At 46.4% G+C, this 21,488-nt stretch overlaps 1 protein-coding gene across 4 annotated transcripts; it reads left to right on the top strand.

Annotated features, from left to right (window-relative positions):
• The first annotated feature begins 1,351 nt into the window (after positions 1-1,351).
• On the top strand, positions 1,352-15,327 carry LOC105188731 (protein gooseberry). 4 transcript variants are annotated; one of them, XM_025300822.1, is made up of 6 exons: positions 1,352-1,953; positions 6,946-7,120; positions 7,737-7,875; positions 7,980-8,269; positions 13,611-14,015; positions 14,337-15,327. In XM_025300822.1, exons 3-6 carry the CDS (start codon positions 7,838-7,840, stop codon positions 14,978-14,980), a joined length of 1,377 nt encoding a protein of 458 aa, XP_025156607.1. In that variant the 5' UTR covers positions 1,352-1,953; positions 6,946-7,120; positions 7,737-7,837; the 3' UTR covers positions 14,981-15,327. The 4 variants fall into 4 exon arrangements, with proteins under 4 accessions (XP_025156607.1, XP_025156605.1, XP_025156604.1 ...); XM_025300820.1 differs by lacking the exon at positions 6,946-7,120 and adding an exon at positions 6,780-6,908; XM_025300819.1 differs by lacking the exon at positions 6,946-7,120.
• The last annotated feature ends 6,161 nt before the right edge of the window (positions 15,328-21,488 follow it).

Here is a 21,488-nt window from a genome sequence, read left to right as displayed (position 1 = left end):
AGAGAGAGAGAGAGAGAGAGAGAGAGAGAGAGAGAGAGGGAGGAAGAGAGAAGGAGAGAGAGAGAGAGAGAGAGAGAGAGGGAGGGAGGGAGAGAGAGAAAGAGAGAGAAGGAGAGAGAGAGAGAGAGAGAGAGAGAGAGAGAGAGAGAGAGAGAGAGAGAGAGAGAGCGAGAGAGCTCGCGCGACAAGGAGGAGATAAGAAGAAAAAAGAAGAACGCGAATTCAGGAGTAATTCGCAATCATGCGTGAACAGCTGACACTTGAGATTAGGTAAAACGCGCTTTGCGCCAGCGATTTGCGCTAAATCGCCTTTACTTAGCCTGCAAATGTGCAAGAAACGTACAATCTGCTCGAGCGATGACGCCGCACGGAACTGACCGACAAGATCATGCCGGTTTTCTCTCCATTACCTTAATTATGTGTTCCGCGGGGAAAAATTTACTCCATTCTACAAGCGTTCTACAAGCGTCGTCTACTCTGCCGAAAACATCTCGCGCCTATAATTTGTAACTCGCGACAGAATTCGAGGAGAAAGTCTACCTACAAGATTCGACGTTCGAAAAATTCATCCCCTTCGGCACGACGATGCTTTTATATATTCTCAACCAATAGTCGATTTTTAATCACGCGTCAAAAGATGCGTAAAGACGGGAGGAAGGGAGGGAGGAAGAAAATCTAGACGGCTTCACCGTTGCCTTGTCCTGTCCAGAATTTCCAGCTTGTGTCCGTGACTCCAAATATTCACATAGAATTTAGACGTACTCGTGAGCGGCGTTGAAGTTGACTCGTGAGCCATCTCGTTTCTCGCTTTCAGCGGGAGAACTCTGATTTGATATCCCTACCGATTGTCGAAATAACTGTCAGTCCTCGGATATAGTCCTTCGGATCGAGTTCATAATCGAGTGGATGCGAAAAAAACGAGATCTGCGAGATGATCGCGTATCGCGAGACAAGGGGAGGAAGGGGGACAAAAGAATTGATCCTCCGGCCTCTAGCTCGCGCCCATTGAGGGACAGAGGGTACGTGAAGATGTACCAGCGGTCTAAGTATGCTGCATGTTCGTAAAAGTACAGCAGTAAAGTTGCCCAAGGTGCCCATCGTCTGGCACCAGCTCTGGGCGTGAACCGGAGGCGTGGACTAGCTTGGGCTCTCTCCGCGCCGGGATTGGCCGTTGTTAATGACGGTGTCGGGAACGTGGGTCTCTTTTGCTGTTCTGTTAAGCGGCATACGATCCCACGACGACCAAGTGAGCGACGAGTTCCCCACTGAAGTTTCCTGCAGCATGGGGAGAGCTACCTGCCGAGCGGTTGGTGGGAGCACCCGATCGCCAGTTACCCCCGATACCTCATCCCTGAGAAGCTTAGTCAGGATCAACGAGCCGATCTCTCAAGATCTATTTGGTTAGCTTGCTTTGGTGACGAGTCGACAGTATAGACTCGCTAGATAAACGTCGCGAAGCATCCGTCGGGTTAGTTTGGCGGAAACGTGAAGAGCAGCGTACACTGCGATTTCCTTCGTCAGCCAGAGAAAGGAGCATCCTCAGTTGCGACGCGAGTTGGATACTCGGGCCGGCCGGAGACACGGGGGGGGGAGCGAGGGGGCCGTAATTTCGACCTTTCATACGTGCTAGACGCTGCGATGGGATTGTAAATTGTAAACGGTTCGTCGAGCGTCAGATTGTGGACGAGAGAGAGAGAGAAAGAGAGAGAGAGAGAGAGAGAGAGAGAGAGAGAGAGAGAGAGAGAAAGAGAGAGCGGGTGATCAGAGGACCATCGACGTCGTTCTTACTCCCAAATACTGTACCGTTCAGTGAGGTGCGATAGTGGCGTTCGTCGTATTCGGTGTCGAGGGAACTCGTCCGAATTACCTTTCCTCGACGGCTCGGACTGGCTGAGATGACGATTATTAATACCCCGATGATGCGACCATGCTTCACCACATATTCTTTCCAAGGTAATATCGTCGCGCTTTAGCATCACGTTTTCGCATCTGGGAATTGGCTTGGGCTAAAGTTTTTTTTTTAACGATACACTTGCTGTAATTCACTGTCGCTATTTTCTGCCACCGCTGCTTTTGTCTCCTCTTCACGTATCTGCTCATCATATTAACAGTATTACTTATAATTCATATTATTTTATTACTATTTATATTATTACTCTCAGACAATATATATTTTCAGTTTAATTCAGATTAAGATTAAAGTTTTAAATCGTATACACGCATACACGATATATAACGTCAAGTCGTAAAGAGTTAAGTAAATCTTAACGTAAATGACTAGGCAGGCATAACTAATGTAAAACGTCAGTTTGCGTCAGCGATATCCGCTAATTACGTTAAGACGCAAAAGGCCCTGAGCTTGCGTCTTCTTACGTCTTTCACAACATTTTATTGTGGACACCTTGGCGAAGCTACACTTGCTTTAAGGTGACTGGAAGACACAGACACTAATGATAATCCTCATAAATTACTGAGGAACGTCTCTGTCGGAGAAACGTGTCTACTTTCCTCTACTTTTCTCGTTTGTATCTTTCTCAGCACGCAAAGTGTTTCTCACGTTCAAGGTGAGGTATTTTCCGTTTTTTCCCACGCATAAGAAGTGATGACAAAAGTACGAAAAAGATATGAAACAGCAGTATTTATTTACGAAGAATATAATACGGAGGAATTTTGTTGTCAACAAAGCAAATACACAGTACAAGCGGAACGCGACCGACGGACGGTATCGATATACATAAGCGACGTGATGTATACTATAAGAGAGAGAGAGAGAGAGAGAGAGAGAGAGAGAGAAACTTGAAATTTTGAATTATTAAATTATATTACACACGATGAAGGAAGGTTAATGTAGCTAGTACACTTTAAAAGCAAGTTCATACTTAAACTAGATTCTGTCGTGTTTGTATATATAATCTCAGAGTTTGTTTATAGTTTTTCATCGTCCAGCACACGTGATATCGCGTGTTTGTATTTTCAGAGGATCGTGAAACTCTTTGGAATGTTTTCTGATCGGAATTATCCCGGATCCTTTCGGATTAGATTTTTGTCGTGTCTTATCAACAGGTTAGACTGTTTTTGTTACAATATGAGAAATTGTGGCAATCCTTTTTGTAGCATTTTTTTATGCGCCTCTATTGTGCGGAGAAAATTTCCCGTGCGTGTGACCTTTCTCCAAATGTTTCTCACTTGTCGTGACAAAAACCGGTGTAAAAACACTGCAGCTCGTATATCTCTGAGAAATGTGGATAGCTCGTGCAGAAAACTGACCGTATAATTGTTCAGTCAGAGATCCATTGTTATCCCGGAGATGAAAAGGTCCTCAAAGGTGTGTGTGTGTGTGTGTGTGTGTGTGTATGTGTGCTTGCGAGGCACTTTTAGATTGGACCCACAAGATCTGCCGTTTATTATGTCATAAATTCAACAGCCCATTGTCGAGACCGATTTTTGTATATGCTGCATCTGAGCAGCAACTATCCAATGTCTCGTGTTACTAGGTAAAAGCAGAAGCGACCATAAAGGTAGAGAGAGAAAACCTCTTTCCTCAGGGTTCCACCTCGACTGACGTAGGGTCAGTCGACGATACTCGCGACTCGCGGCGCGTACATAATGAGAGGTCTCGCTAATTAAATAACGCGATTTGTCAGTGTCTAAGCGCGTAATTTGCGCAGGTAATTAACCGGCGGTGATGATTTACCAGTTGGAAACGAGGAGCGCGAAGGAGCGCGCGCGCGCGCGCTTGCGCTTGCGGAAATCGCGGCGGCAAATGACGGCGGACAATTAGCAGCTCGACGAACGTACTTCCGCAAAACCTTCAACGAGCGGGAGAAAAAAAAAAAAGGAAAAAGAAAGGAAAAACAGAAAATCCTCTCAAACAACGGTCATTAATTATTTTGCAGCAGAACGAAGAATATTCTTCTCTTTTTGTTCTTTTTTTCTCCTCGACTCTGTAATTCCACGATCATATTGATTTATGAGCCGCGCGCGAGGGGGGGCTTTTTCTCGCTCTTGAGGACGCGATTTACGGAAGGCGAAGGCCGGAGTCGCACGAAAATCGCGGGCTAACACGGTCTCATTTGTTAGCCGAACGATCAGTTAAACCGAAAAGCCTACTTACGTGGGAGCGCGATCGCTATCGCCGGACATGCATAGTTTTTCGACCGTCGATTGCACCCGCGGCGATGCATGGCCACTACGGTTATGCAAGCCGCTCTCGGCGTTATTCTGCGCAATCGGATAGCGGTTTCCTTTTTCTGCGAGTGCTTTTTGCCGGCCGCTTGGTCCGTAGTCGAGTGAAGCCCGCTTGTCCTTTGTCTCAGGCGACAAAGTGTTTTACGCGGAAATGCGTTTAATTACGAACGAAAGCGTGCGAAACGTACTCTGTCGCGTTTCTCGTCTCGCATCTGGCGACGCGACATATCGCGCCCGGGTGTGTGTGTGTGTGTGTGTGTGTGGGTGGGAAATCGGGATAATATCTATATTTTCATCAAGCTGGAAAGCACGCATGGAGAGATTGTGCGAGTTAGGCGAAATTATATAGGCATAGTAGCAACGCACCACTCCTCGGACTCGTCTCGCGCGAATAGATTCGATAAGGGAGCGAGACGACGCTTCGCGCGCGAATCCGAATCGGCCGAGTGAAAGCTGCGGCCGAGGAATGGCGGATCCTCCTCGCTTCCTCCTCGGGGCCTTTGCAGGGGCTTGGAAAAGTGACAAGTAAGCCGCAGCGAGTAATTTCGTGGGCGGTAGAAACTGCGGAATTAATTCAATCGGCGTCGGTGCTCCGTGACGCAAGCACGGCTGTTACGCGGTGGCGTATCGGTCGCTATTAAAGTAATTGCACATGTACGGCCGCACTACCGGCGCGGGCGATCGCGCACGGACAGAGCCCTCGAGACAGAAGAGAGAAGACTGAAGAACGCGGGAAAGGATTTTCCGATCTTACCGCCGCACCGCGGCGTAATCATTCCGCAACTCTGTCTCTCTCTCTCTCTCTCTCTCTCTCTCTCTCTCTCTCTCTCTGTAATTTTCCCACACATCTCGAGAAACGCGGTTTGAACAAACGACTCGCGACGCGATTGCCGTTCAGACGTGTGTCGCCGGTGATCACCGTGAAACTTTTCCATCGCGATATACTTTCCGTCGAAGCTCATCTTATTTGTCCGCGCGTGTCAAGTTTTTGCGGAATTTCCTCGCGCGATACGAGTCAAGGCTGTTCCGCGTTGTGTCTGACGCATCACGGTCGGCGGAGCCCGTTCCTCTGGAGCATCGATGTAAATCGATTATCATGAATAACGCCGATAGCTAATGAGCTGATTATGTTAACCGACACACGTAACGTGCGCCGTCGTAACTAATAAGAATATCGTTGCTAACGAAAGAGATCGCCGATCGCCGTCTCGCCTGGACGATCCCCGACTTTTCGTCGCGCTCTGTCATTGAGAGATTCCCTTTTTTCGTACGATTTATCTCGCGTCGATCGTAAGAGCGAGCGTACGAGCGCGCGTTTTTCCGTAATATCGAACGTGCGATTGCACGTCCCCTTTTTGCCGATTCGGATCTCGTTTCGTTGTTGCCGGCCATTACTTACTCTCGACGATTGTAATATCGTCGCTCCAACCTGCAAAGACGATTTCGCCTTGCTCTTTCAAATACCGGGGCCAGATATTCCTTTCTTTTTTCCTCTTATTTCTCTCTTCCTTTCTCTCTCTCTCTCTCTCTCTCTCTCTCTCTCTCTCTCTCACCACGAACGAGGAAGGGATCGCCGGAGCAGCGCGTCGCCTTGAAGCTTAAATCGCGATCACGCTGCCGCGCCTTTAAAGTCCGCGTCGGCGACTGAGTGCCGCGTGAGTCGCCGCGCACCGGCAGTAAAAATCGCAACGACTCTATTTTCTCGAGCTCGCGCGTTCTTGCCGCGGTGCCGCGGTGCTCGACCGGCGGCGAGATCGGGGCCGAGATCGTCGTCGTGTAACGCGAAATTAAATAAGCCAAGCAAATTATACGCTATCATTGTTGTGCGTCGTAAACCGCGCGGGATTTATTGGACTTATCGGTAGTTACGGCGTTGTCGCTCAATACGCGCGCCAACGGCTCGCGCTTATAACTCTCCTTCGCTCCTTCTCTCTTGCTCACGTTCCTCTCTTCTTCTTTCTCTGCGTCTCACCCTCTCTCTCTCTCTCTCTCTCTCTCTCCCTCTCTCTCTCTCTCCCCCCCTTTCTTCACTCGCTGCTTCGCGTGTCAATATTCGCAGACGCGATTTCCCGTCGCTCCATTTTTTCAGACTATTTATCAAGAGGGTTTGCCGCGACTGCCCGCTTGAGTTGCGTGCGTCGAATGTTGTTAGAAATATTGCTCACTGGCATTATCACGACTGTCGAACGGACCAGTGTTTCCAAATTACTCGATCATGTACACGACATAATATGTATATATATACGTATATATTTTGTATATAAATATGCGACTTATACATACATATATATGATACGTCTTTAAATAGAATAAGAAGTAAGAAAAGTTGAAAATGAAAGGAGGGAGGTAAACAAAGGTGCCAAAGACAAGTGTTTGTTTTTGTCACGTTTCTCTGAGTGAGACAAGTTGTCATCGAAATCCAGCGAATTTTCGTTTGTGTTAAACCGATACCTCTATATCTATCCTACGACGCTCTAGTTTCTGTGAAAGTCATACATATACATGCGATCGATAGCGATGTATTATAGCGCATGCGATATTGGAGAAATTTGCAATGATCAAAGATTTTATGGAAATATTTCTTTCTGCAGATCAGTGAAGATAATTGAAGATTGTTTATAAAAATATTCAACGTCGTCTATTCTCTCATCGTGTTTTGGGATAAATTATGCCGCCCGTCGCAAGCCACTCAAGATATCTGAGTATTCACTCGGGATATGGTATAACAATACAGTTTTATTTTTATTTTTCCGATAGACAGAAGATATCTGCGAATGAGTAAATACAAAAGTGTCTACGTTGTTCGCCGATCAATTCTTATCAAGGAGTAACGAAGAGCATCGACGTATTAAAAGTCCAAACTACACTACACTTTTTTTTCTGCAAAACTTTATTTACAAAGTTCTTGACATTCTTTCAACTGAATTTTCACGTAAGATTGTTAATTTTTTTAATCTTGTCAGATTAACACGCACGTCTATTATGAACTCTACTCTTGGTACATTTTCTTGTAATTATGGACATTTTTTAAAAACGTTCTTTTAGAAATGTTGCGCCTAACATTAACAACATGTCTCTTCTATTACCATTCTTCATTCTGAAAGTAGACGGCTCAACTTCAAATAAATATTAAGCGTTCTTCCTTTTCTCTTAGTTAGTTACCTCGCGTTATTTTGTAACATTGCATCCCTTTACATCTTCATATCTCTTTTCTCTTATAGATATTTACATTCTTAGAAAGCTTACTCCAGAGTGTTCAACAAACAATAAAATATACATCCGTCTGTCTCTTTTTCTTCACGCATGACACTTATAAATGTTTGTAATACGTTATAAATGTTTAATTGTAAAGCACAGAAGAATATTTACGCACGCAATATTTATGCTTATATTTGTCATCATCTTTCTGTTCGCTTGGCTCAACGAATATGTACACAATGCGATACAACAATGCTTGCAACGTTTCTGATTGAAAACGTTTGCTTGTACGATCGTAGGATCGAAGGGACGATAAAAATATGATATAACGTGGTGAAATATTGATTCAGATCTCGGTACTATACCAGGACAAGGCCGTGTGAATCAGCTTGGCGGTGTCTTCATCAATGGACGACCGCTACCCAATCATATCAGACTCAAGATAGTCGAGATGGCTGCTTCAGGTGTCAGACCTTGTGTTATATCGAGGTACATTCCTACCAAAGATTCCCCTAAATAATTTCACAACGGTTCTTTACATAAGGTAGAACAATTCTCAGCTTTTATTTCTGATCGCGCCCTTCTGAGGACAGGCAGTTGCGCGTATCCCACGGTTGCGTCTCGAAGATCTTGAACCGTTATCAAGAGACTGGGAGTATTCGTCCAGGTGTAATCGGCGGCAGCAAACCGCGAGTCGCCACACCGGAAGTGGAAGCGAAGATCGAAGAGTACAAGCGCGAAAATCCCAGCGTCTTCTCTTGGGAAATTAGAGATCGATTAGTCAAGGAGGGAATCTGCGAGAAGGCGAATGCACCCAGTGTATCCGCGATTTCTCGACTGATCAGAGGTCGCGACAATGAAGATGACGCAAGAATCGGAGAGGGTAAGATTGCATGACAATTTTACTTACCCGTCGGTAGTGATGTGAGTCGAATTCACACGATTCGAGTACTTAATACGTTTAATACCAAAGTATGTATTATTTTTAATATTTGGTGTCGTAAATTACCTATTGGAATACTGATTGCTATGTGGAGTGGAACGAATATTCGAAGATGCATCCATCTTGGGGTTTTCGATTTCTCCAAGGAGTTATTCAAGTATCCATTGGATTCACTTTTCGAATGTTTGCGTGCACGCTGTTGTCATTTAATATAGCGTAACATTTTTATGTATGAATAAGTAGTCAGACTTCTCATTCTCGTCGTAACGAGTTGCTAAACGTCGGTCTGAAGACACAATCCTCGGGGGCTGCGTATAATTCTGTTCCATCCACCACCACGCGGGATCAACTCCTATTTCGAATCGAACGTAAAACAGCGGATCCTTTGTGTCTCTATCACACCTCGACTGAAACACCTTCCTCTGCCTCTGGGGTTATTCACTGGGCCGCTCGAAATTCCCTCGCTAATGGCGACGGCAAGTCTTTCTCGGGCGGCTGCCCGAGTTTCTTCCCGCGTCCTAACGGAGATTGATGATCGCCGGGAATCGGCGAATCAGCTCGACCGAGAGCCGCGCGCGAGAATACTCTCTCGCGCGCGGCACACGGAATTGGATTATAACGACATCGACTCGCATAAGCGGGCCGCGGCTGCTCGTTACGCGACGCCTCTTAAAATTGAATCAGCCGTTCCTTTATGTTTCTTACGAGCGTCACGACGCGGCGAGAGACGCGCGCGCGCGAGTTTGCAAAAATCGGCCGAAACGCGCCGTGGCGAGAATAGCGAGACAGTGTGAGCGGGGGGGGGGGGCCCTCTTCCAATTCGTCACGCTATCCGCAGTCTGAATGCAAAAATCAGAGCCAGAAATGGATATACGAATCATGCGTCATGTATCGCGACTGAATTAACGGCGTAGTGAAATAAACCAGCCGTGTCGAACCTGCAGCGTTGTATCGCTGCATCGTACTCTGCTGTAAACGTCTCAAAGTGAAGTCTCGCTCGTGAAGCGACGCGGAAAATATCTGCTCGAAATTCTCTCGGAGTCACAAGAAGGAATTTATCTAAACTCGCTCTGGGAAATTTTGAAGGTAAAGGAAAAGCATCCATCACGCGTCGATCGTTGTTCGTCTGCGAGATCATCATCCGCCTATCGGATAGATGTTGCAGCGCGAAATCGTCCGATTGCGCCCAACACCCACTACTGACCCAATATTTGGGCCGGCGACGAGCCCAGGATGCAAACGCGCGGCTTCGCGCGTCACGGTGAAAGGACCTCGACACGCCTCATCACCTGGCCCACACGGTGGACCACCGCGTGGAAGCCACCACGCACGGCGAACGGTGAATGAGTAAATTAAATGCTCGCGTATTAATCGGCCGCGCGTTTCTCGGTGTCGGAAATTGCCGGTTCGCCTCCGCCGGTGCGCAGCCTGCATCGCCTCCCTCCGGTAGCCGGCCGGCCCAGCCGCGCATCGGCCCCGGCTCTGTAATTTTCTCGCCGCCCGGCACATGCCCACGTGTGTTGTACACGCGGACCCGTACACGCCGGCCGGGCCTGATACTCGCGCATGAGTAAGGTGTAGCGGGCCTTAGCCCGCGCGCGACCGCCGTCGCGACGTCGTCCTCGACGGACGGACGACGAAGGTTGCGCATCCGATCGTACTGACGTACGAATGAGAATCGGAATTCCCTTTTCTCCGACTTGCTCGAGTCGGATATATCGTCTTTTGAAAGGATGATTTCGAACGGAACGGGAGAGAGAGAGAGAGAGAGGGAGACATTACGTCGATGAAAAATCACGAATCGCGAATCGCGAGAATAAAATGATCAACTGCATTGACACGTTACTTCCAAATTACCTTGGTTAGTTGGGCAGAAATTCTGTCTTGGAGCGTTCCAAGTTCCACCCGAAAAGCGGAGAATTCAAGTAATTTTATAGAGAGTGAACTCTCCCCACTTTCTGCATCATCGAATGCGAACATTTCACTCAAATATATTCCTTTCATTCGAGTAGAAGTCTGCAGATATCCAGAGACTGAGACCGCGGCGCCTAAACGTATCTTGGGGAATTCTCACGAGATGCGGATACGTATCGCGGCTCTATCGAGAGGTTGCTTCCTACCACGCTGACAAGACAAATGAAATGTATACCGACGCGGATTCACCCCGAGATTGCCCGAGAGTCTGTCAGCCGGCGAAGATGAAAGGGACCACGATTGGTGAGGAGAGAGCAGGGGAGGAAACCTGCGCCTGTAAGTCGATCGTTCTGAGTCGGTCTCTCCTGAGTCGGGCGAGCCTTCCTACTCTTCTAAGAAAAAAAAAAAGAAAAGAAAGAGGAAAAATAAAGAAACTGGGGCAGAAATAACACGACCTCGCGGAGAGGTCGGAGGAGAGAACGAAAAGGCACACCGTCTATTAAACGCCCGCGAACGCGTTGTGTTGTCGAGGAGAAATGACGCTTTTGTCTGGCGATTGTAAATGATGGTGCAAACACGAGAGATGGTGTAAGCTGAGGAGGCAATTGGGCCGGCGGCTGATACTCGACACTTCAACGAGATTATTGCTTCGATGACATCGCAGAGATAAAGGATCAGACGTTATCTCGTATATCTTGATTGATTTTGCAACGTTGCGATATGCTGTTTGTTAAAGCGTCACCGATAGATGAATGTTTCGCCCGCGCGATAATCAATCGATAAGAGAATCGCACAGAATAAGTGCACCGTTGACGTTGCAATCGACGTGTTTTCGCACGAATACAAGGTTGTTTGTTCCTCGGAACAACAGATTCGTAACATCGAAGCGTTGATCTCGCCGATGAGCATCCGGGACTCGAGGAACTAACAATTTATATATCTTGATACTCGGTTTGAGAAGAAAGAAAGGTTAGCGTATGATACAGTGATAATGATACCACGCACTGTTGCGTGATCGGATGCAATATCGACCGCAGTCTCCGTGCAGTTTCTCTATTCGATTGAGCTCTCGAGGCGGGCGTGGATTTCTTCCGGTTTGTAATCTCGCACGGCAATCCGCCGTGTGCAATCCGCCGATGCGGATGCAGGTGAGAGAGCGAGCCACGCCGGTAAATCTTGAATTACGCGAATGAATCCCCCCCCCCCCCGATTCCGATAGAGACATCACGCGAGATTTCCGCGGCCGCGGCAGTCGCGTTGCTCCTGCGTCTCGGCGCGGCACGCTCGATCCTGGCCGATCTGGAAAAAATCACGGGAAGAAATTATATCCCTCTCGCGGGGGCTAAGCGCCCCGCGGCCGCTTTCGGTAATTCCTCGAGAAGTTTTCGGAACCCGGTATTTAGCCGCGGGCTGAATGATTGCCAGGTTTGCGCCGGGCGCGACCGGCGCTAGAACTCCATGTCTCCGTGTCAATTCGCCGTCGTACGTATCAATCTCTCGGTGGGACATGGGACGGCATTATCACCGGTGCGATCGAATGTTTCTCCACGAAGGAGAAGGATTCTCCGTCGCGAAAAACGACGGCTCCAGTGAAACGCGAGGTTTCTTGTTTGTGCCAAGCCTCTGTTGGCCCCACTTAGGAATGTGAATGATGTTGCAGCAATGACACGCATCACCGTGATTAATAACGATTACGTAAAGGAAAACGTTTATAACGTCTACCACCACCACGGTAGTCGGTAATGAGTCACGTTAATGGGCTTTTGGAATTGGGGCTTTTTTCTCTTTTTCTTCTTCTCCTCCTTCTCCTCCTTCTCCTTCTTCTCCTCCTCCTTTTTCTTCTTCTTCTTTTTCTTCTTCTTCTTCTTCTTCGTCTTCGCATATGCGTACGTTAAGTATGCCCTTTTGATTCCGCGTTTCTTATACTCCATGTACAAGAAACTTGGAATTAAAAGGGCACACTCAATTTTCAATGGGACCCCAGTGAGTGCCTCCAAGGATCACACCGACACGTCGATCGCTCTGCGGCCGTCTTATTTTTATCGCTCAATGGCCGAGAGCGGCACACTCTCTCGTTACTCTCTCGCCCTCGCGCACATTTCGTCGGAAGGAAGTGATTGCCCACGCGAGGTCCTGCCGCGCGGCACGTCGCTGCTATTTCTGATCGTTCATCACACGTGGACACGGCCGCTCGATCGTGCGGCTGGGTTTAGGGTTGTTGGACCACGTCGCGTCGCCTGCACTATTTCTATCCTCGCGGATAGGTGTCGGCAGATTTGTGAAACTCGGGACGGTGGCGGCGCGGCGCGGCGCGGCGCGCAAGGGAAAAAAAGCACGACGACGGGCCGGGAATAGAGCCCGTGTCGAATTTGCATTAACGCGGGCCGTCCTGGCCCGCGTCAGGCGTCGTCGCCCGATTAGTTGCGCGCCGTGTAAACTCCCCGAAGCCGAAACCGACGACAATCCGCCGAAATGCGCCGGCGGATTGCATCGTGCGCGTGCACGCGGAAGCAAAAAGTCTGCCGGTGTCTTCTCGCTCGACGTCTCTCCGCTCGTCGTCATATGCCCGTTAAAAACGGGCGCGCGCGCGCGCCAAAGAATGCTCTGCTTTGAGTGCTTGAGAGCGTGAAGATGCCGCGAAACACGCGTGGACTCGCGAAACGCCTGTCGCGTCTATTGTCTCTGTTTACTTGTTTGCTTCGCCCGCGACTCTCGGAGCCAGATACCAAATATCAGCTCTGACCGAAAACTTGACTTGAGATTCTCCCTTCGAGAGAGCTGACGAGAGAGCTTCATGTCTCACTGCTTCTTGTCTCTCTATCTTCTTTTTACGATAGTCAGCTACTGTACCGTCGGAGTTCTCCTTCAGCTGGAGGAGAAGGGTTATATATATACGCTCATTTCACACGCGGCCTGCCCGCGATCTGCTTGTTTACACTCGCGCACCCGCGACCTCCCTCGACTCACCTCGACTCACCTCGAGTCACCTGCCTGTCCCTCCCGCAGCCCCCGCCGCCGCCGCCTGTGTACGTATGTTCTATGTATGCCGTACGTGCAGTACGTACGATTTCGTTTTCTTTGCGCGATTTCTTTGTCTCTCGAAAGCTAACGGGTGACAACGAGCGTTTCGTAATTGCTTCACGGCTTAATCGCGCGTAATCCTTCCGCCGACCTTGAGCTCGGGAAAATCGGAGTCGAGCGGTTTTCAATAGTGGTAGTACGTACGTGGTATACAAGTCTCAGCGGGGATTGAAGTCGGAAAGGCAGGCGGACCGAGGGATGTTTAACATCACGAAAGAGACGCCACGTAGTCTAAGATCATAGAAAGTCCCGACTCGGCCTGAATAATATTATACCTGTTCGGCAGTGAAAACAAGTTCTGGGTCCGATTGCGACAGCGAGCCGGGCATCACGCTGAAGAGGAAGCAACGTAGAAGCAGGACGACCTTCACGGCCCACCAGCTGGACGAGCTGGAGAAAGCGTTCGAGAGGACTCAGTATCCCGACATTTACACCAGGGAGGAGCTCGCCCAAAGGACCAAGTTAACGGAGGCCAGGATACAAGTCTGGTTTAGCAACAGGCGAGCCAGACTTCGGAAGCAAGTCTCCTCAACGACTGGCGGATACAGCTCCATGGCCTATTCAACGCCGTACGTGCTGCACTCGTCGGCACCGCCACATCCTCACGCTGCGGCAGCCGTGCCACCTGTTCATCCGCATCCTCATGCTCATGCTCAGAACTTACCGGATGGGGCATTTTCCGCGAATCAAGGTGCGAAGGATTTGGAATGTGGAATGTTCGCGTTCAGACGATTCTCTTTCTTCCCGAATTCACGAGCCTTGAAACTCTGAAGAGGACTTTCCAAATCTTGAGTCTCAGCCGTTTACTCATTGCTGTACAGTGACGTGGAAACATTCCTTTTTCTTTCACGTTTGCATGGATGTCAAGTTGCAAGTTGTGATAAACAATGCGTTTATCTTTTTGTGGCACGATGTATCTCGCGCTTTCGCAGCGTTATGGCAACGAGGAACGACAACGACGACGACGTTCGAGCGTCGAGGGATAAAACTAATCAGCTATTTCCCGTTTCAGTTGCTGATCTGTATCCCCATCATTCGGCAATGTCTCAACAATTGGTGGCAAATCCTCCGCGTCTATCATCGTCCATTGCATCCGCCCCGCCTTACAGCTTCGCAGCCGCATCGGCTTATCATTCTGCCTCGCTGCTGCCGGCATCGTCCGCGGTCACTCCCATGAGTCACCAAGTGTCCCCCGTACCCTCTACCTCATCTACCTTTCAAGCCGCCGGTCATCACCAGTTGCCACCGACGCCGAATTCTCTCGTTACCATGATGGGACCGAATTCCGGCAACTCAAATTCCGTTCCCGAACAGCTAAATGCGCCGGAGTTACCAATCAATCCAGTCTCGCCGGCCCAACAGCAGCAGCAGCAGCAGCAGCAGCAGCAGCAGCAGCAGCAACAGCAGCAGCAGCAGCAGCAGCAGCAGCAGCAGCAGCATCAACAGCAACAGCAACAAACCAGCCAGGAGAACGTGGCTCCATCGTGGAACGTTGCGATCACCAGCGGCGCCAGGATGAATCTCCCGAGTCCGCCGATGAGCCTTCAGCAACCGCACGCCTACAACGCCCATCAAGCTCATCAGGCCTTCGCCAGTTCTTACAGCGCGCAAGGTTTTCAGCAACAATCGAGGCCAGCCAGTGCCTATTGGTTTTGAAGTTTTTTTAATCACCGCGATACAAACTGAGGGTTAATTAGTACGGACGAGCTGGAACCTTTCATTCTTCTTGCTAGAAGCGATGATTGCAAAGGAAATATGAGCGGTCGAGTTGATGAAGCCGGTAATTTTATTCAATCAGTGCAGAGGTACATAATCCAAATTACTCGGAGATTAAAATCTAAATGTTTGGCTATATCGTAAGGTATAATGTATCGCGGAGAACGATCTGAAATAAAAAAGCTGAATTAAGACGTAAATAAAAAAGGGAGAAGATAAGAAGGGCGATAAAAGACTGGACTAATTACACAAAGAGATGCATTTTGTGTCTCGTTTTCGATAGCAGACATCAAGTTGAAGATATTTCCCCGAAGCTCAAAACCACGTTGTAATCGTTTGTTCATTATAATAACGCAAACGGACATGTCTGCGGATGTCTCTCACGACCACGTCATATTGATGAAGAGGAGACAATGAAAGAGACATTCTGTACCTTATTTTCAAGATATTAAAGAAATTATTTCGTTTCTTCTTCAATCCCGAGCTTGCTAAAAATTCAACAAATGCCTCAGTAAGGGAAATTATGATCACAGATCGCAAATTTCGTTTAAAGATTTTATTTTGCAATTATGCGTGTTTGCAACATGTATCATGATATTATGCAATGAATCAATTAATTCTTTGACTGCGAGTAAAATTGACATTTGCGCAAATCGAGAAACGAAATCAAATTTTCAAGCGCCATACGTTATATTTCGCAAACAGATTATATAATTGTATAATTATATAATTTTAAATTGATAAAAAATTGAAATTCTTCTTCCCTTAGAAATCTGCTGTCAATGAGTTTTGCATCAATGGCAGATGAGTAAAATGTTGAAATTTAGATCAATTAAAATTAATAATTTGCAAATTACAATTTTGTTTGTTATACAATATGCTTCCTTCTTCACATTGTCAATTTTATATGGACAAATCCTCGATTGACGACGAAATGTAATATGGCGTTAGAAATGTCAACTCTAAATTAGTATTCAGTCGATGCAGAAGTATATAATTAACTCTGTACGATCAATTAAAGGATTAATTAAACAGCTTGGTTTATTTCTGTAGGCTTACGACGTACGAAAAGAATATGTTAGAATAAATCACCGAGAATTTTCTCATGTAGAATAACGACGATGAGAAACAGGGGGAAAAAGAAAACCGGCGAGAGGGGAGCGAATAATTAATTAACACCTAAACCGTGTTTACATGTACATAATTGTTAATATAGGATTAAGCTTGCAAGAATTTTATTTGAAACACAAACATAAACTAACATCGTGACTAGATATAACTTTCAAACGCGTGTAATTTCTTTTTATGTCTTTAACATACAGCACAAAAAATTATATTTTACAAAATGATTAAATTTAAACAAACATTTGCTGGCAGCGTTGTTACGCTGCTAGCATACAACGCTAGCAAATGTTTATTTAATTATTTTGTATAGTATTTTTTGTGCTATGTTAACATATAAGAAAAGTGCAAATGTGTGTGTGTGTGTACACTTGAAAGTTATATAAAGCATCTACATGCTCGCCGCAATATTAATTTATATTTCAAATAAAATTTTTGCTCAGTAGTTTATAGCTGGACTTGATCTGGACTCGATGCTCGAAAACAAGACACAAAATGCATCTCCCTGTGTAATTAGTCCTGTCGATAGCACGTGTTTATGTAAAATCATTTCTCTCGTCGCAACTCGGCTGTAATATACCTTGCGAGCAGCCTGCAAGCTTCTCTTCCGTCGCTCTAGAAGGACGCATGGAATCAGCGATGCTTCGAACTCACCGATCTCGATCGGATACGCGTGTTTGCGCCTGGCACCACCTGTTTCTCGAAAGTTGCTTGTTGCGCGAAGCAATACTCGCGTTAATTGACAGATTTACGCGATTGCGCGCAGTGTTTGCATCAGATCGGAGCAAATCGATTTTTACTCCGCAATTTACCGTCTGTTGCTTAATTCCCCGCTCTTGCCGACACTCCCAACTGTCGACGAACGATTTGCCGTTGAACTTTTCTTCCACGTTTGGGCTATTGATTTTTCCCCTCTGCCATGTCTCTACCATGTAAAATCGCTCCCACCGAAAATCGTAACCAAGATGGACATTACGCAGAAAAAGTCCAGGGTGGTCGCTTATTCTGTCTTATCATCGCCGGGTACAGTTGCACACTTATAAAATGGAATATTCACAAGCCACATGCGATCGATCCCATGATGTACACACAAGTATCTTGGGAAATGCATTTCCAAAGTCATTCAGGTGGGAAGTAAATCGGTCGATCCAAACATCGCGAATATCTCCAATGCAATTTGTCGTACGAGCGCATCCTAATCGACGAGAAAATTAAATCTTTCAATCATTGACGAGCATTCGAAGAGATTCTTCTAAAAGGTCCGTAAAATTAGGCCCACTCTTATCGAGCTCGCCATGTTACGAGACATCGCGCATTTTGCAAAACTCCAACAGTCAAGAGGAAATTTTCGAGAGAAAGTAGTGAGAAAAATTTTTATATGAGAAAAAGGGAGAAGTATCATGCATACCATGCATACACATATAACGGTCGTGTAGAGTCGATGTTGCTGAAGAATCGTATGTATATATACGATAAGTCGTCGATCCTGAAGGAGTTTCAAGCTCCATTTTACAGAGAGTACAGAGTCGCGGGGTGTGGATGAATCGAAGGGAAAGAGGGAGAGAGAAACGAAAGATTATGTCGCAGCACACGCTGACAAGGCCGACCATCACCTTGAACGATCCCTACGAGAACGGTGATCAGGGATGAGTGACCACTTTCGAATGTTCGTGGTGATGGCTATGTCGACGGCGTAGATGCTTTAAACACCCGCTGCAAAGTAATTTGTTGAAATAAATAGTTGTATTTCAAAAAACAATAGTTTTAGGACCCATATTCATTAGAACTTTATTAAACTAATTGTTATCAAGCGACGCACCATGATCGCACTTATTACCGCAAAATTGTTGGAAAAATACGCGAAAATGCACAATATCACCAATGGCTACCACATTTCCGGCAAACAGACTGCCTTCGCGATGTTACTCAGCTTGTCGGCCACACTCCCAAGACGAACGACGCAATCTCTTCCATCGAGGATTCTTCGTTGTTTTATTTCTCGCACCATAGCGCACCATATCTCGGCGCACTTTTCCTCTCCTCCTCAAACTCCGTCGTTGCCGAACGGCCCGACGGGCCGCAGTCCGTGAATTCGAAGCAGAGCGAGCCTGGCTGTCTCTTTTTCACCTTTTACGGCAAAGAATCTTTCTCTCCGTGCTATACTGTGCTATATCGCTATCCTACTATTTATACATATTATCAGCTGTAATTATGTTTAACATTGGAAACATTTTATAAACTTATTGAAATAAAAAATGTCCTATTGCGATCGAGTCTAAAATTTTGAAATTTATGAATTTTTGTGCAGAACAGATTGATGCACTGTACGGAGTAATTAATGGAGATTTTAAGCAATACGCACGCGATAAATCGTTGTTATTGAGACGCCAGGATATATTTGGATGCAGAACAGATGGAGGATCTCAGTGGTAATTATCGCGCAAAGTACAAAATCTTACCGTCAATGTTGGCTTTCGTTATCGGGCTGATGTCGAAAGTCACACGCTATGATCCGTTTAATTTGTTAATTAGCTCTCGCGGCGGATAAACAATTCTTCTTTTCTATCGACGGAAAATATTTGTTATTGGTACGACGGACTCCTCTTGTCATTCTTATCGATGGAATAGGGTGTGTTCCTAATGGGATCTCGCAAAGAGAGCAAAGAAAGAGGAACGATGTACCGCTCTAATGGCTCTTCTAGAGATAACGCGGATTTTTTTGCACGGAGGAGCGCCGATTTCCGGGTAGCCGTCAGTGGCGAACGGTGATTTCGTTTTCGCCGCGCAGAGATGTGTGTTTCGACGCGAGTGTCAACGCGACGGGCATTCCCGCTAAATGCTCTCCTTGGCAAACATCGATGGTCATTGCAGCTTCGCTAGAGACAGGTCAGTGCTTCGTCTCGTCGTTCCTGCTTCTTTGCTCGCTCGTAACACGATGCATCCTTCCTATCGAGTGCGTTCGCGCAAGATACAGATTTTTACGACACAGATTCTTCGCGTCGCTTCGCATGCTGCTCGCACGAGGAGATTTGTCGGTTGTATTGTCAGCTTAATTTCAGCAATGTCGCAGTTCAAACTTTACGCGATAAAGTCGCGGATACGCGCGAGTCGAAGGATACTTCTCGCGCCGATATTAGCATTCACTCGCGATGACGGATTTCCTCTGGTTTTACTCTGGTTCTTATCGCCGGGGTTGAAGCAACGACGCTGAAGTCAAAGTCAAAGTCAGACTGCAATAACCGAGGAATGTTCTCGATGTGTGACCTGTGTTGCTGGCGACGATCCAGCGACGATAAAAACGCTGTATCGTACAAATCTTGACATCTTGAATATTTATCAGGATACACGAAGCAGGTATTTCAATTTCCGATCGATCTGACAATCATGATTGATATCTTTATCTTTTATTTACTACAAACGGTCGTTAATTGCGTTTGTTGCTTGATAATGAAGTCTGGCGGTCGGTTTGTGCAAGTTATCGGCGATAACGACGACGACGACGACAGCTTGGAACGAGTATCGTTGTTTTTCCTTTCCTGCCTAATCGGTATTGGCTCTCATTGCAGCGCTCGATCGTTGCAGCGAACGATCGCGAGCAATCAGACGTTCCTCGCGATCTCTACACCGGGAGGTGATGCGTGCAGCCGCATGAGATGAATTCATCTTGTCCACCGGCTGGCTGGCTTCTCACATGGCGAGCGCGTCGTCGCGCTCGCGATATAGTTATGACGATTTAATCTCCTTACGCAAGAGACCGTTCGCAAGGCGATAACACGCGCGCGGTATCATACGCACTCGTGTGAGTCGCGGTCTCCCGGCTAAGTCGTCTCTAACCGTTTCCAATTCGCACGCGTGTGACATTACGTGCGACCTCCGATACCGATGCCCGTCAGCGCCGGATTAAGAAGCGCCTATTTATCGCGGCCTCATTACGCGCATAGCCTCATTACGCGATCGTTGTCACAGCTGGCGCTATCGAAATATCTCTTCTTTTCTTCCTCTACAACCTCTATCGCAAGGAATCGTAAGGAATCGTAAGGAATCGCAAGGAATCGAAGAGAGGGAGAAGAGAGACGATTTTGGTTATTACGAGATACCTTTCTTGGGAATCTTTCTTGGGAATCTTTCTTGGAAATTTGACACGCTTTAGGAGAGAAATTTACGCAGAAGAAAGAGAACAATCGAATATCTGATAATTAAGAAGGACCGAACACGTACGTAGAGATGGAGGAAATAAATTTGCTAAAACGATTGTCTTGCAATTACGATACATAACTACTATATGATATATAATATAATAATTTTATAATACGACGTGGTCATTTTAATCTTTCGAAAATTACCTTCTCTCTCTCTCTCTCTCTCTCTCTCTCTCTCTCTCTCCTCTTCTTGAGCCACATTGTGTTTGTCTCAGGCGCCCTCAGTCATTCCTTCCTTTTAGCATGACACTTTTTCAGTCATTCCTTTTAGCATGGTACGCATCCAAGTGCCTGCTACATTGAGTAGTTCATAAAAATTAATTAAACGACGGCATGCATGATGATAATTTGCAGCCAAGGCTGTGCACGATATATCAAATGAGCACGGAAATGCAACGAAAGACATGGTTTTCAGCAACTCTTTCATTAAATATGCCAATAAAAATGCCGCGTAATTTACAGCACCGTCTTTGTAATGTCTTGTGATGTAACATCTGTAACAAGAAATATCGAGAGATACGTATCAGTTCTCCCTTTGATAAAATTCTCTGATAACCATCGTCGTTATTGCGCTGTGTAAGAATGCATAACATCGTGTAAATAACATGTTTATCAAAGTAAAAAGAAATTTGTTCAAATGTGCAGAACTCCGGTCTTCGCTTTCTCTGGTACATAATTTCATTCGTTTTTAATTAAAATAAAATACGTGAGGAATGCATCTCGTTTAAATTGTCCGTGTTGAAAGCTGGTGTGTTAATTAAGATGTATTATTTGTAAATCTCGTTGCTCTATATGAGACGTTCCTTCTCGTCAATTTCTCTTCTGACGTCTTTATCCTCTTATTTGCCGGGCGCGTCAACACAAAGAGTCGTTATGAAACTTACGAATGCTAATTACAATTTGTATAACCTTGGCGATGTTTATGCAAATTGATGCCGAAAAGTTTGAAGATCGACAGAAACTCGATAAACTTGTCACATGTTCATAACGGAGTGTATCTTTGTTGATTGAATCAATATAGTCTCGACGTAGTATTTCAACAATCTCTCTCATTAACTGTTCATTCTATCCAGGCTAATTGAACGAGGCAGTTGTTTCGAATTAACTAACCCATGTGTGTGACGCGA

This window comes from Harpegnathos saltator, unplaced genomic scaffold (genome assembly GCF_003227715.2).
Source record: "Harpegnathos saltator strain DR-91 unplaced genomic scaffold, Hsal_v8.6 scaffold384, whole genome shotgun sequence".
In the NCBI taxonomy this organism is placed as follows: domain Eukaryota; kingdom Metazoa; phylum Arthropoda; class Insecta; order Hymenoptera; family Formicidae; genus Harpegnathos; species Harpegnathos saltator.
Note: the sequence above shows the minus strand (reverse complement) of the source record. Positions and strands in the feature narration are given on the sequence as shown.

What these genes read in the sequence shown, in the direction of transcription:
- LOC105188731 (XM_025300819.1), top strand. Translation starts at nt 1,896, where the DNA reads ATGACGATTATTAATACCCCGATGATGCGACCATGCTTCACCACATAT. An exon ending in AGACCTTGTGTTATATCGAG is followed by an intron (nt 7,876 to 7,979) that starts GTACATTCCTAC and finishes TTCTGAGGACAG; the next exon opens with GCAGTTGCGCGTATCCCACG. An exon ending in TGACGCAAGAATCGGAGAGG is followed by an intron (nt 8,270 to 13,610) that starts GTAAGATTGCAT and finishes CCTGTTCGGCAG; the next exon opens with TGAAAACAAGTTCTGGGTCC.